Source organism: Mesoplodon bidens (genome assembly GCF_964165515.1).
Source record: "Mesoplodon bidens genome assembly, chromosome: 20".
Lineage (NCBI taxonomy): Eukaryota > Metazoa > Chordata > Mammalia > Artiodactyla > Ziphiidae > Mesoplodon > Mesoplodon bidens.
The window spans coordinates 8183536-8197222 of NC_138181.1; the positions used below are offsets into that span (position 1 = coordinate 8183536).

At 50.3% G+C, this 13687-nt stretch overlaps 1 protein-coding gene across 1 annotated transcript in view; it reads right to left on the minus strand.

Moving 5' to 3' along the window:
* Positions 1–200: 200 nt before the first annotated feature.
* HGSNAT (heparan-alpha-glucosaminide N-acetyltransferase) overlaps positions 201–13687 on the minus strand; it is a 48484-nt gene continuing 34997 nt past the window's right edge. The window contains exons 9-18 of the mRNA XM_081220960.1: positions 13421–13451; positions 11857–12017; positions 10629–10744; positions 8364–8485; positions 7875–8001; positions 6722–6808; positions 4959–5036; positions 4291–4361; positions 4089–4201; positions 201–3199 (exon numbers count right to left, since the gene is read on the minus strand). Of these exons, the coding sequence (XP_081077086.1) occupies positions 3018–3199; positions 4089–4201; positions 4291–4361; positions 4959–5036; positions 6722–6808; positions 7875–8001; positions 8364–8485; positions 10629–10744; positions 11857–12017; positions 13421–13451 (1088 nt within the window). The 3' untranslated portion in view covers positions 201–3017. The remainder of the gene's footprint in view (positions 3200–4088; positions 4202–4290; positions 4362–4958; positions 5037–6721; positions 6809–7874; positions 8002–8363; positions 8486–10628; positions 10745–11856; positions 12018–13420; positions 13452–13687) is intronic.

Genomic DNA, 13687 nt, shown 5'->3' on the forward strand with positions numbered 1-13687 from the left:
TGAAAGGCAGTTTGATTTGTTGAGAAAATTTCTCAAAGTCCATTTGTCGCCCCCAGTTATTTGGAAAACAGGACTACATTAAAGGAAAAACAAAAACTAGTATGTTGACTTTCATTTAAGCTGATACCATCTGATACAAACCGTATTATTATGCATTTGTCAAAGAGGCCCTTTATGGGCCAGAATGAAGTGAGGTAAAGTGTAAGAGCAGCAGTTTATTCACCTAATTATAAAGCGGAATTAGGAATATAAGTGCAAAAAATGAATAAACAATGTCAAATTATTACATCCCCACTCGAGGACAGTACTTTCTGCTGTTACCCAAGGACTCCACCCAACTTCCCCACAGGACGCACTGTCACATGGGTTTTCTGCAGCCACCGCTGCACAGGGTTGTCCCCACCGCCATGTCCCACTCCACCACTCACCCCGCACACTCCCTGCCCTCCCCAGGGAGGTGCCAGCTGTCCCCACTCAGCCCCGGGCCAGGCCAGCCCAAGCTCCCTTGTCACTGCTGGTTTTGCACAGTTTGGGGAGCGTTTTCCAGCCAATAACGTTATGAGGCAGAGGGGATACCCGCTCCCTCCCTCGTGGTGCTGGCCAAGCACGTGTGTGTGTCGTGATGGCAACGGGGTGGGCACCTCGGCTGTGAGGCGACCTGGCTGAGCAGGAGCCCACCCGCCGTGGGACCACTTATGTGCAATGCTCTCCTTATAACCCAGCTGGATGGGGAGTTCCTGCTCCGTCCAGCTCAAGACATCCTAACCGATGGACACCCCGACTGGAAAACTGCTTCTGGAGAGGCCCAGCTCAGCCTTACCTGCTGAGATTCGGGATGACATAGCCATGACCACCCACAAAGGCGCGCCGCAAGAGAGGGGTTTCCTCAAAGATGACAGCTCTCCCCACGCGCATGCGCGTGCACACACACACATTAGCTCCAGATACACGTGAAATTTTACCTATGAAAAGCAAACCCACCACCCCATTTTGCTTTCATGTTTATTTAGCGCCTGCTCTGCACGGGCCACTGTGCCGCGCATGAAGAATGTGCCTTATCCTCCACAAGCTCACAGGTCAGCGTGGGAAACTGGTCGTGTACCCAAGTCACTGTCATACAAGGCAGAGAGCAACAAGTGCCACGAGATTGAGCCCCATCAGATATTACGTGAACCCAGAGGAAGAAAATATTACTTAGGGACAAGACTAAGAGATTAGAGAAGGTGCCTTAGAAGCAGGGAGCAAATGTGATAGGTCAAGGGTCGATGGGAGAAAATTAAGGGGACTAATCAAACTGGGGGGCAGGAGGCAGCTGACGGGGCTGCAAGTAGCAGGCTGGGTCCAGGGGGCTGGTAGGGAGCTGAGAAGGTGTGCTGGGCTCAGCGGAGGTCAGCTCTACCTGCCAGCAAAGCTGTTCCAACTTCAGTGCACGTGCTTATAAGGAGGTGGTGTGAGTCAAGCTCTGTTTAGGAAGTGTAATCTGGGGCAGTGGACAGTGACTTTACAGAAGGAGGGACCGAGGGAAGGAGGCCGGTTGAAAAATGATTCCTCTTGGCATCTGGGCAAGAGTAACAGGCAGTGACCGTGAGACCTGAGACAACTTGGCAATGACTGAACGTGGGAAAGGGGGAGAGAGGAGGTAAAGCGGGTGAAAGACAGTTTTATCTGAGAGACAGAGGGTCACCTGTCCGCAGAGCTGGGACCATCCAAGCCGGAAAGGCTTGTGTTCGAGAACAGAGTGTGGAGGGGGGAGCCTGAATGCTGGCAGACACCCAGGTGGACAGGTACAAGTTGGGATGAGAGTTCGGGTAGAGACGGGGTAGCTGGAAACTCACTATCCATGCAGGGTGATAGCTGACATCAGGGGACAGGTCGAAGTGACCCCGGCGCACCACGCAAGGATGCTCCGAAGTACAACCTATTGCCACATCTTCCTTCCACGTGGAATTCTCACAGAAAAGCCCCAAGTAGGACGCTGCAGAACGGGAGTGCCGTTCCTCTGTGGTCTCCTCCTTCACTCCTGAGAAACAATTCTTCAGCTTGGTGATTCCAAGCAGGAAAGCTGCCTCCACTGTGGAGGGTCATTCTGAAAAGAGTTACTCTGATGAGAGTTTTTTAAACTTCTCATTTATTTTGAAGAGTTTTCTGTAACAAAATTATTTTTCTAAGGATTTCAGAAGTGCCACCGATGTCTCCCACCCCACTGGGGCTCAGGGCTGGAGGGGAGCTGAGCGGACAGCACCGTGTCCCTCGTTGTGAGGGGACCTGCCTCGCGTCTGACCCGGCAAGGGCGCCACAGCAGGAGCCCGGCCGAGACCTTGAGCTACTCTCTCTTCCTAGAGACAGAGGATGGCCTGGGGGACCAGCTACCACCCAGACACACAGACAGAAAGACAGACAGGCAGGAGGTGGGTGGGTAGAGAGACAGGTATATGCAAGGGTGGCTGGGAATAACACATCTACAGTTTCACTTGTTTTTCAGGTGAGGAAAAGGAGAAAATGGCTTCTGAGAGAAAGGCATTTTTTTGGACCCACCAGTTCCTTACAGATCTGAAAGGAGATTACTTGGAGTTTCTTGAAATACTAAACTGTACGTAACTGAAATATATTAGACTATGTTCACAGTCAGACACAACAGAAATGGTGGTATCTTGGTCGGCGTGGACCAGCACAGAAAGACAGTCTGCAGGAAAGAGGATCAGTAAGGTCAGACCTTAGGTGGTCACAGAAGCAAAATGGCCTGGTTAACTCCCTTGTGAAAAGTTAAAGGAGAAATCCTTAGAATGAAGCTGCAAAGGCATCCATTTCTACAGAAGATGGAGAGAAAAGACAATTACGTTTCAGATGTCTGAGGCTCACGTACACAGAGTCGGATGAGCCACGTCCGATAATCAACCAGACTGAGCACGTCCGCATCTCCCCCAATAACCTGGAAATACGCAGTTTTATAACGAATGGCTCTTTTTCATGATGCCCCGGGCCCTGTCATCTGCCAGCAACACGTCTCAGCTGGGGCCTCAGATCTTCCAAAACACCTTCTTCTTATAGAGAACGTAAGCGATGAGCACCCAGAGCGCAGTGGCAACTATGTTCTGAACGAGATGTTCCTTGTGTGACTGGTTGTCCCCCAGCCTCCACTGGAAGGGGAAGTAGCTGGCGAAGACCTCGTGGCCCACGTACACCAAGATTGAGTTCATTCCTGGGGAAACACAGCTGGTTATCGACTTAACTCTTGAAATTTGCCTTTAGTTCAGTGAAAAAAGAAAAAGCGCCCACTTGTTATTGGCTACGCCAAAAAATAAGTGATGCGAATCTTAGAGATTTGAGTGTAAACCTTATCCAAAAATTATTAGAAAACATTCCTTTGGTAAGTGTAATTCTGGAATACCAAATTTGAAAGGAAAGCCAGAATTATTCATTTATTAATTAATTAATTTATTTTTAATTTATTTTTTTTTGCGGTACGCGGGCCTCTCACTCTTGTGGCCTCTCCCGTTGCGGAGCACAGGCTCCGGACGCGCAGGCTCAGCGGCCACGGCTCACGGGCCCAGCCGCTCCGCGGCACGTGGGATCTTCCCGGACCGGGGCACGAACCCGTGTCCCCTGCATCGGCAGGCGGACTCTCAACCACTGCGCCACCAGGGAAGCCCAGAATTATTAATTTATATTCTCTACACAGAAAACTTGAGGACCAACGAGCGTAACTGTCACTGGACTCGGGGCTGAAACGAGTCACTGAAGTCACCTGCTGTCTCTAGTCTCGGGCAGAACCCGTGCATCTCCGCGTGGTGTCTCTTAGGCACCGCCTGCAGGGCAGGGGGTTTACATGAGAAAGCACGGCCCTGTTTGTGGAGCTCGAGGGACTGGATGACGTGCCTGAAGCGGCCTGAGGGGTGCATTGATGATCCCACAACCTAAATGGTAAAACGGGGTGACACTGCTCGGGGAGAGGCCCAGCGACGCCCTGCATGGACCCCCTCGGACCCCCTCGGCCGGCACCTGGGACACACCTGGCACCCACGGCCTCTGGCCCGTCCGCTGGGTCCCCTCCTCCACGAGGCCTGGGGCCGGTTGGTGGGGGGACTCACCAGGGTAGAAGAACGGGGTTCCCGTCCACAGCCCCTTCACGTCCACAACGGGGTACAGGACCAGCAGGATGAAGAAGGCAAAGGAGCTCAGCGTGGTGACATAGGAGACGGACCTGGGGGACAGCGGGTGTCTCAGGGCTCCAGAGAGCACATCCAACGCCAGCCCGACCAGATGTGAAAACGACAGGCTTTCTGTACCTACCAGAGGTTTTTGTTTACTGGAATAAAGCCTTCATTTTCGGAAGCCTTTGTCAAAGCAACAGAAATAAACCCCTAGAAGCGGGGAGAAAGATGTTAAAGTTTTTTACATCATCTCAAGAAACAATTGTGGTTCAAAACTGAAAAACAGGAGTGACTTAATTGCTTAGGGAAGGCTGAAAACTGCGCCCTCCGTTTTATTCTTTTAACTGGAAAAACATTTTTAAGATGTGTAACTAAAAATGTCCTCCAAAAACCTCTTTTCAGCATTACTCTGAGTTGAAGGTAAACGAACTGATCAGCTGGAGTGAATCTGTGGAGGAAACAGGACTGCCAGGTCAGGGGTGAAAGGAACAGCCAAGCTTATCTTTTGCCCCCAGTGAACCTGTTATCATTGGCCTGGTCCTTCTGGCAAAGGTCCCCACCAGAACCCACACCTCCGCTCCATTTCCTCATATCTTCACTGACTTATTTATAAAGACATTCTCCTAAGACAATCAACCTGAGAGCTTAGGTGTCGAGACGTTTCCTCTCTGATATTCAAGTGAAGAATGTTACTGATGCGAAGTGACAACCGCTGTCTACCCCACGGCCGGTCACTCAACATTTGATGTCTTTGAAATGTGTATGTGTGAAGAGAAGGAATTTCAGTGAGGACCGTCCGCTACTTACAAGAAAACAACCCCAGGCAGCGAATCTGATCAGGATGCCTTTGGTCTGATCCTTGTAATACAGGAGTATTTTCCCTGCCTGGGGAAGAAAAACGCACGGTATGACCAAGAGAATCGCCTACGATGTGTTCTTATTTCGTACTCATCCACTGTCCTAACCTCTCGACAGGCAGACTCACCTGCAGGCACTGGGGTTACAAGGGGATGCACGGTACCCCTGCCCTTGGCTCGTGGAGGCCTAGAGGCACAGGGACCACTGGGGAGGGAGGGAGGGAGGGAGGGAAGGAGGGAGGGAAGGGGATGTGCAGAGGAGGTACCGCCAGGCTGAGGATATGAGCTCAAAGCTGGAACAGTGTCTGGGCAGGAAGGAACAGCATGCACAGGAGTGTGTGAAAACGCACAGCCTCCCCGAGGTGCTGCAGGTAATTCAGAAAGGCCGGGGGTGGGCAGAGGTGGGAAGGTGGGAGCAGGTAGGCACGAGCTTTCTCCCACAGGTGATGGGACCCAAGGAAAGTCACTCTTCCCCGCCAAAGTGACACGGGACCAGCTCAGGCTGGCCTGCTAGATGGCCCAGCCTGGCAGGGGTACAGAAGAGGGACAAAACAGCATGGACGCAGAGACAGGGAAACACTTTAAACACAGAAAACTCTGGACTTTGCATAGCCCCGCCCCCCTGCAAATTAGGAATTAATTTCTGAAAACATCAGAGAAAGTGTTCATAATAACTTATAATACCTAAAATTTATGAATGTCCCAGTCTTAGAACCTTATGTGAATTAACTGATTTAGGTGCGACTACTTATTTAGGTGCCACTGAGTCACAGAGGGTGCAGTAACCCTCCTGGGATGACCCAGTTAGTAAGCAGGATCAAGTCCACGCACCGGCGCCGATCTGTACTCCTCACCACCCACCCTCGGCTGCTCCTGCAGGCGCAGATTTACCTGGAGAGCATATGGCGGATTAAATGCATTTATGAATAAAAGCACCCAATGTGAACTCTAAAGTGCTGCAGAGAGAAAGGCAGTAGCTCTAAACAGGAAATTATTTAATCGCCAAAATGTATATGCTGTACACCTGCACTGTCCCACGTGGGAGCCACTGGCCACCTGTGACAATTTCAGTTTAAATTTAAATGACATAAAATTAAAATCCAGTTCCTCCGTCAGACCAGCCACGTCTGAGGACTCAGTGGCCACATGGACAGCACACGCGGAGCATTTTTACCGTTGCAGAGGCCCCCCCAGGAGGCTGGACCTGGTCTTTCTCCTCCCCGTCATCTCCCCTCAAATAACAGTTTCAAACACCAGTAAGGAGAATTTCAGCAAGGAAAATCTAGACTGCTCAGAATCCTAACAAAACTGCATGTGAGAGAAACCAAGAACAACCTGTACTGACTCTGGCATAAAATAGGCATAACCTGAAACTGTGTCAACTGTACACATAAGGTGACAGGTGACCTTCCAAAGACTGCCAGCCCAGCAGGGACCCCTCTCAGCCAGGGGCTGCTGTGCACCCACTACCGAGATGAGCCATATGAATAACTTCTTTGGAGAATATAGGAATTATACCTAATTATTCGAAAGTGCTAAATTTTAGCAACCTCTGGTTTTGACAACCTGTCAAATATAAACAGAATTTATTAGGTCTGAAACACAGAAGATGTGCTTCCAGTTACTTATTTTAATCAAATGGTTTTTGGATTAGTAATGAATCAATAATCACGAACTATCAGGAACACGCATTCTCATGAAATGAACAAATACCTGAACTCCTAAAAACGCCATCACGATGGAGTTGATGGTCCCCAGGATGCCTTCTGGGTCGTAGGCCACCTCGGTGTGATAAAGCACCTGACAGGGCAGGACAAGAAGGCGGGACTCACCCAAGGATCACAAAAAGCACACAACAACTCATAGACAAAATGCAAACTTGGATACACCCCAGTATTCAACATTTTTGGTTTTGCTGCAGAAATTCACTGCTAACTTATGGGGATGACGGGCAGAATACTTCTGGCCAAGAAAGTGTGTGGCATGTGACACTCTGGCATGTGGCACTCTCCCCACACGGGAGACCCTGTGGCTGTGACACTACACGTCCCTAACCAGCTTCAAACACCACACATGACACCTTCTAATTTTCAGGTTTACTCTTTGCGGCCAACCCTACTGTAACATCGACAGCTTCCTTTCTTCTTTTAAGGCAAATAACGATAAGAAAAATACCTTTGTATTATTTCATTATAAAAGAAATCATTATTGTAGAAACAGCAGAAATTTGGAACCAGTCATTGCAGTGGGTGCTGGAAGGCACCGCCCAGCTATCTGGCCCCCGCCTGCCCATCCCACCCCTTTTGCAACTAAAGCATCCACTCCCCCGGCTGCTAGACGTATTCATGGCCCAAAGCTCTCAGCAGCTTCTGGATTTGTCCCTGAAGAGAGCTGTCCCTCAGGAGTCGCCCCCTGGCCAGGCCATCACATCTCACCAGGGATGTCTAGGGCCTGGTCCCTCACCCCACTGAGAACAACCCTGAGGGGCCGCCCCAGCCCCCAGGAGACCAGCGGGGGCCTGCGTGTGGCTGTCCCCACTGCCCCGTCCTGCTTCCTCCAGCCCCACACGTGCTGATCCCAAAAGCACTGCCTGACAGACCTCCCTCACGGGAAGCTGTCCCCATACCTGAGATGTACAAGAAAGCACCTTGCTGCACACCTGACACCAGGCAGTCTCACTTTAACAGCCAAAGAAACGTCTACACGCCGCCCACAACCAACATTAAACTGAAGTCTGTAAAGTCAGCCAACTTCTCGAATAAAACTTCCTTCCACCCGAGTCTGTTTCACGGACACAGTTCGGAGTTGGTTCTTTCCCTTCCTCCCCCTCAGCGTCCGGTTCCAAGTCGGAGCCGGGCTCACTCACAGCCGAGGAAGGATGCTGGTAAAGGTGATGGTCTCCCAGGAGCAGGCGGTCAATGTAGCCGGCAGCGCCTCCCGTGCAATTCGGATACTTGCCCCAATCTCCGAGGCCCCCGGGGCCCAGATAGCCGCTGGGGAAGCGAGAACATGCACTTCACCCACCAGACTTAGGAGCGGGGGGATGTACACTGGTGACGTGCGTGCCCACAAAGAGCCGCAAACACCCACCAGCCTGACGACCCCAGGGCGCCATGCACGTCCACTGCGGGGCCCCTGACTCGACGGCTGCCCGAGGGGTAAGGCGGGGGCCCAACGTCCGTCCCACTGACCCTGGAAAACCTCATGGAGACAGGCCTCTGGACACGTGCCCAAACGCCCTCCCACACAAGGGGAGAAGAGAGAGAGGAAGGGAGGTCCCAATGTGGGAAACCCGACAGCTGTAACCCAGGGGCTCGGACTTGGCAAAAAGGGGGTTCCCGCAGGGCTGGCTCACGTAGGGCATCCTGGAACAGGTAAGAAGAAGGTCAAGGCCAGCCAAACGCCTTCCAGCATCAGGATGAAGAGCCACTGGGGCCAGCTGGATGTGACGTCCAGCAGAGAAAAGCAGCTTCTCTCCTGCAGGGGCAGGGCATAAAAAACGTGAACTAAACGCAAGTGGAATGGGAAACAACACACAGTGCAGTACATGTTCTCAGAAAATTCTCTGTAACGCTCCTCTTGGCCTTTATGGTAGTAACACAAAATAGACGCGTGTTTATTCCATATGTGGTATGTGGTCCAGATGCTTCATCTCTATGAGATAGCACAGTAAAAGGCCAGTTAAGAAGAAATCAGTGGACAATTCCACTCCTATATCCAAGAGGTCTGAAAAGAGATGTTCGTACAAAAACCTGTACACAAATGGACATAGAATCATTAATGCGTAATAGCCAGAAAGTGGAAACAAGTCAAATATCCATCACCTGATGACTGGAGACAAAATGTGGTAAATTCATACAATGGAATATTATTCAGAAGTAAAAAGGAATCAAGTACTGATGGTATAACGTGGATAAACCTCAAAAAATATTCTGCTGAATGAAAGAGGCCAGACACAAAAAGCCACATATTCTATAATTCATTTCTATGACATGCCCAGAACAGGCAGATCTACAGACAGAGAGTAGATTAGGGGCTGCCTAGGGCTGGGGGGACCTGGGGCTGGAGAGTGGCTGGTAGTGAGGACAGGGTGTTTTGGGGGATAAAGAAATTGTTCTAGAATTAGACAGTGGTGATGACTGCACGACTCTGTGAATATACTAAATATCCCTCAGTTTTATGCCTCAAATGTGTAAGCTTTATGGTATGTGAATTATATCTCAATAAAGCTATTATTTTAAAAAGAAATAAAGGGACTTCCCTGGTGGCGCAGTGGTTAAGAATCAGCCTGCCAATGCAGGGGACACGGGTTCGAGCCCTGGTCCGGGAAAATCCTACATGCCGTGCTGCAACTAAGCCCGTGCGCCCCAACTACTGAGCCTGCGCTCTAGAGCCCGCGAGCCACAACTACTGAAGCCCACGCACCTAGAGCCCGTGCTCCGCAACAAGAGAAGCCACCACAATGAGAAGCCCGCGTGCAGCAACGAAGAGTAGCCCCCACTCGCTGCAACTAGAGAAAGCCCGCGCACCAACAAAGACCCAACACAGCCAAAAATAAATAAATGAAATGAAATTAAAAGAAATACAGCTATATTTTTAAAAAGGAAAATAACATTTAAGCTTTTGGAGCTCTTCTGGTTGAGGGAAGGAGAGGTGCAGCCCCCCACTCCTGGTGTCCCCCCAGCCCTGGGCTCCACTGTGGGACCTGGACGAGCCTCGCAGACCCTCCGGTCCCCCACAGCCAGCAAGGTCAGGTTCACATGTGCACGTGGAGCCCCTGCGTGCCTTCCGTAAACTACAGCAGAGGGCATGGGTGCGCCAGCGGGGGTCGGGGGGCGCGGTGTGAAGGCGTGAAGTGTAAGTGCGCTCCAAGCACGTAAAACCGAGGGATCGTTACAGGAAAAACCAAGAGAACCTGGGATTCAGTGATGAATTTGCTAGTTACCCACACAGGAAGGAGATGGACAACAAGTACAGCTTTATTAACTTACTGTGAAGTAGGACCCCAAATGGAAGAATTTAAACATTTCCACCTGAAGTTTTACTTCCGTTGGGGGACAAAAAATAGTTGTCATCTGAGTAAACTCAACTCAGCAATTTATAATAAGACAGAAAGAAATTACAAAAGAGGTGAGATGCTCACGTACTTCTTACAAAGAAGAAACAGGAAGCGGCCCAGGGCGGAAATGTCATCTCCTGGACCGACCTTGGCACGGCCCAAGTCGAACCTCCCTGCAGCGCGTGTATAGACACTGAAATGTTCTGTGAGGTTTTTATGTATCTTTACCACCAGGAAATTGAAAAACTGGCAGTAATTCTCCCAAGAGGCTGGACCAGCCAACTAGAAGATGGTGATGTTATTTAATGCCATCACATTCATTTGGTTAATGGAAACTGAAATATGTGTTAAGAGGGTAGACCTCATGTTATGTGTTTTTTACCACAATAAAAAAAAAAGATTGATATAAAGACTAAATAAAAATAACTAATTAAAGAGAAAAAAGAATGTGTTTGACTGAGTTAAAGAGTCTTGTAATCTCTGGTACTGCACTCCAAACTAAAGAAAGTTCTAGCACCTAAACAGGGACCTCTCCCCCTTTTTTAATGCAGGGTTTCTCACCGAGGTGCAGATCTCAGGCACGGGCTTGGCAAAGAGCAGCTCCAACACGGCGACCACGAAGTAGGTGCCCCCGAGCCGCTGGAGCACGCCGGGGATGCGCGCCTTCTCCCAGGACACTGCGGGATGCACAGGGTACGGGGGTGTCAGCCAGCACTGCTCACTTCACCCCAAGACAACACCACTGTTTCCTGAGGGGGGAGACAGATTTCCATTGCACCTGAGGAAGTTAAGCTCCTGGAGATGGAAACACACGTGGTCAAGGGCCTGGCTCACACACGGCAGTGAAGCTGGGCTAAGAGCAAGGGTCTGGCTCGGTGTGGAGATAAAGCGCAGACGCACTCGGCCCTGAAGCCCTGCCCCGCCCCGCCCCGGCCTTTCCCATCAGGAGTGTGGACTCAACTCACATCCAGCAGGAACCTGCAGACCCAGCGCAGGCCGCAGACTGTCCCTGCCTTGCAGGCTACGTGACTGTATCATTACCCGAGGGTAACCCTGCAAGGACCCCCGCAGTGTGTCCTCCTGGGAGCAGTGGCCCTCTGTCGGGTGATCCATCGAATGGACTTTTCTGCGACACCCTCCCTTAGCACCCCACCTCCTCCCGTCGCCTGAAGCCTTAGTGCTTCTTGCCTGAGGGGTTCACCTGGCACCTGCCTGGATAAGGACGTCTTCTTTCTGCTAATGACACCGTAAGCCCCTTGAGGACGGTGGCCGCTGCCTTCCCCGGTTCCGACACTGGTCCCCAGAACAGGGCTCACATCCTCCCCTCAGCTTTCCTGTCCCTCTCACGCCACTCAGTGACAGAGATATCATACCTTTCCCGCAGCCCGGGGGCATTCAGGTGATGGCGAGGTGGACCCTTGAACAACAGCCTTACTGTGAAAGCTGATGCAACCAAAGCGGCAGGAGGGCGGCTCTGAGAACCCGTGGCCTGGTCTGGCCCCTGCTCTGACCTTCACTACACACGGACACAGCACCTCACTCTCCCGGCCCCGGGGTCTTCCTTTGTACGGAAGGGTTTGAGTGGACTTGGTGGCACCTCCCAGGCCTAAAATTCCAAGATAGTAATAATAATAATGCCCAAAGTCATACAAGCGTTAGATATACTTTTCTAGTAACTGTTCTTTTTGCAGGTACATGAGATGGAGAAACTGCATTTCTTTCACACTCTAACACATCGTTTCCCTATTTCAACCTGAATACATTCTAACAGAGGGGAAAAAATACTTACGTGGACCAAGGCAATAATTGGGGTTCACAATGACGATTCCTATAGAGATTAACAGGAAACTCCTCCACGCAATTTTCCCCAGCAATCTGAATTTTGAGCATCCCCGCTGCAGAACGGAAGTCATTGACAGAAAGATCGAAGATCCCATAATAAACACAAACCTAAAAAAATAACAGCTATTACTAGATGGCCACTTTCAACATTTTTTGTCTCTGTGTCATTAGTATTTTATAAGCTACTACATAAGAGAAGCAACAGGTGATTTTTGAAAGAAACCGATGATTGAAACCACATCCGGCTTAGTGGTGGAGAAGAATCAGAATGTTGGGCTGGAAGGACTGTGCACCTTCTCGTCCTGTCTTAGGGGGAGATCCTTCGGGACTGACTGCAGCTTCCATGGACAAGCCTTCCGTCAAAGACAGACAAACCACTAGGTATAAAATAAGCTACAAGGACGTATTGTACAACATAGGGAATACCAATATTTTATAATAACTATAAATGGAGTGGACCCTTTAAAAATTGTGAATCCCTATATTGTACACCTGTAACTTATATAATATTGTACATCAATTATACGTCAATTAAAACAAAAGGAACTCTCCCCCACTCAGATAAACCTGAGTTCACATTAGCAGTGAAACACTGGGGACCAAAGACGCAAACCAGTGGCTGGTCCTGCCTATAAATGATGGAGGCAAGTCTCTCAAAACATCTCAGCAAAGACACAAGAGCCACGTTGTGCAGGGGCCAGAGTCCCTCAGCAGGGGAACGCTCCGGGCAGAGAGGGGTACTCCACTATTATTTTATTTTATTTGTTTGTTTATTTATTTTTGGCTGTTGGGTCTTCGTTGCTACACACGGGCTTTCTCTAGTTGTGGCGAGCAGGGGCTACTCTTCGTTGCAGTGTGCGGGTTTCTCATTGCAGTGGCTTCTCTTGTTGTGGAGCACGGGCTCTAGGCACACAGGCTTCAGTAGTTGTGGGTCATGGGCTCTAGAGCACAGGCGCAGTAGTTGTGGTGCACGGGCTCAGTTGTTCCGCGGCATGTGGGATCTTCCTGGACCAGGGCTTGAACCCATGCCCCCTGCATTGGCAGGCAGGTTCTTAACCACTGCACCGCCAGGGAAGTCCTCCACTATTATATTAAAGTGTAACTTATTACTATCCTTAACTGCTACATACTTATCAGAATTCCCTGATACTGATATACTGCATACTTTTTAGGAACTAAGATGTTTAAATTTATTTTCAGGATTAGTGGAATATTTAGAATTTATGATTTCCTACGAGATTCCAGGATCTTGTACATCATATCCACACTAATAAAATGTTCCCTCTGAAATCAGCAGTCTTTTATTCTCACGTGTCTTAAATAAGCACGAGGCCAAGTGTCAGAACGATTCAGGAACCCGGCTTTTGGAAGGACCTCATCACGCCATCACCTGTGGGCAGCACAGGCCCACAGCCCGGAACTCAAGGCTGGTGTTGGGAAGGTTCAGCATCCGCTGAAAACAAAACTTTGCAGATGGGCTACGAAGAGCCGATGGCGGATTTGCAACTCACCACGGGAACACAAGGTCAGCCACCGTCAGCCCTGCAGAAGAACACAAGCACGGCAGTGAGGAAAGGACCTGGAACGTCGGTGCTCCCTGACCCAGGACGGCTTCCATCTCACACTGACGGGGCGAGTCCTGGGAAAACCTTGTGAAGCAGCACCGAGCTCCCTGGACTCTGCAGCCAGGGGCCGGCCTGGGCGCTGAGAGCACCCCTGCTGTGGGAGCACCACAGAGAAGTATGCGGACAATCTATGATCTTAGGCAGATCTTACTC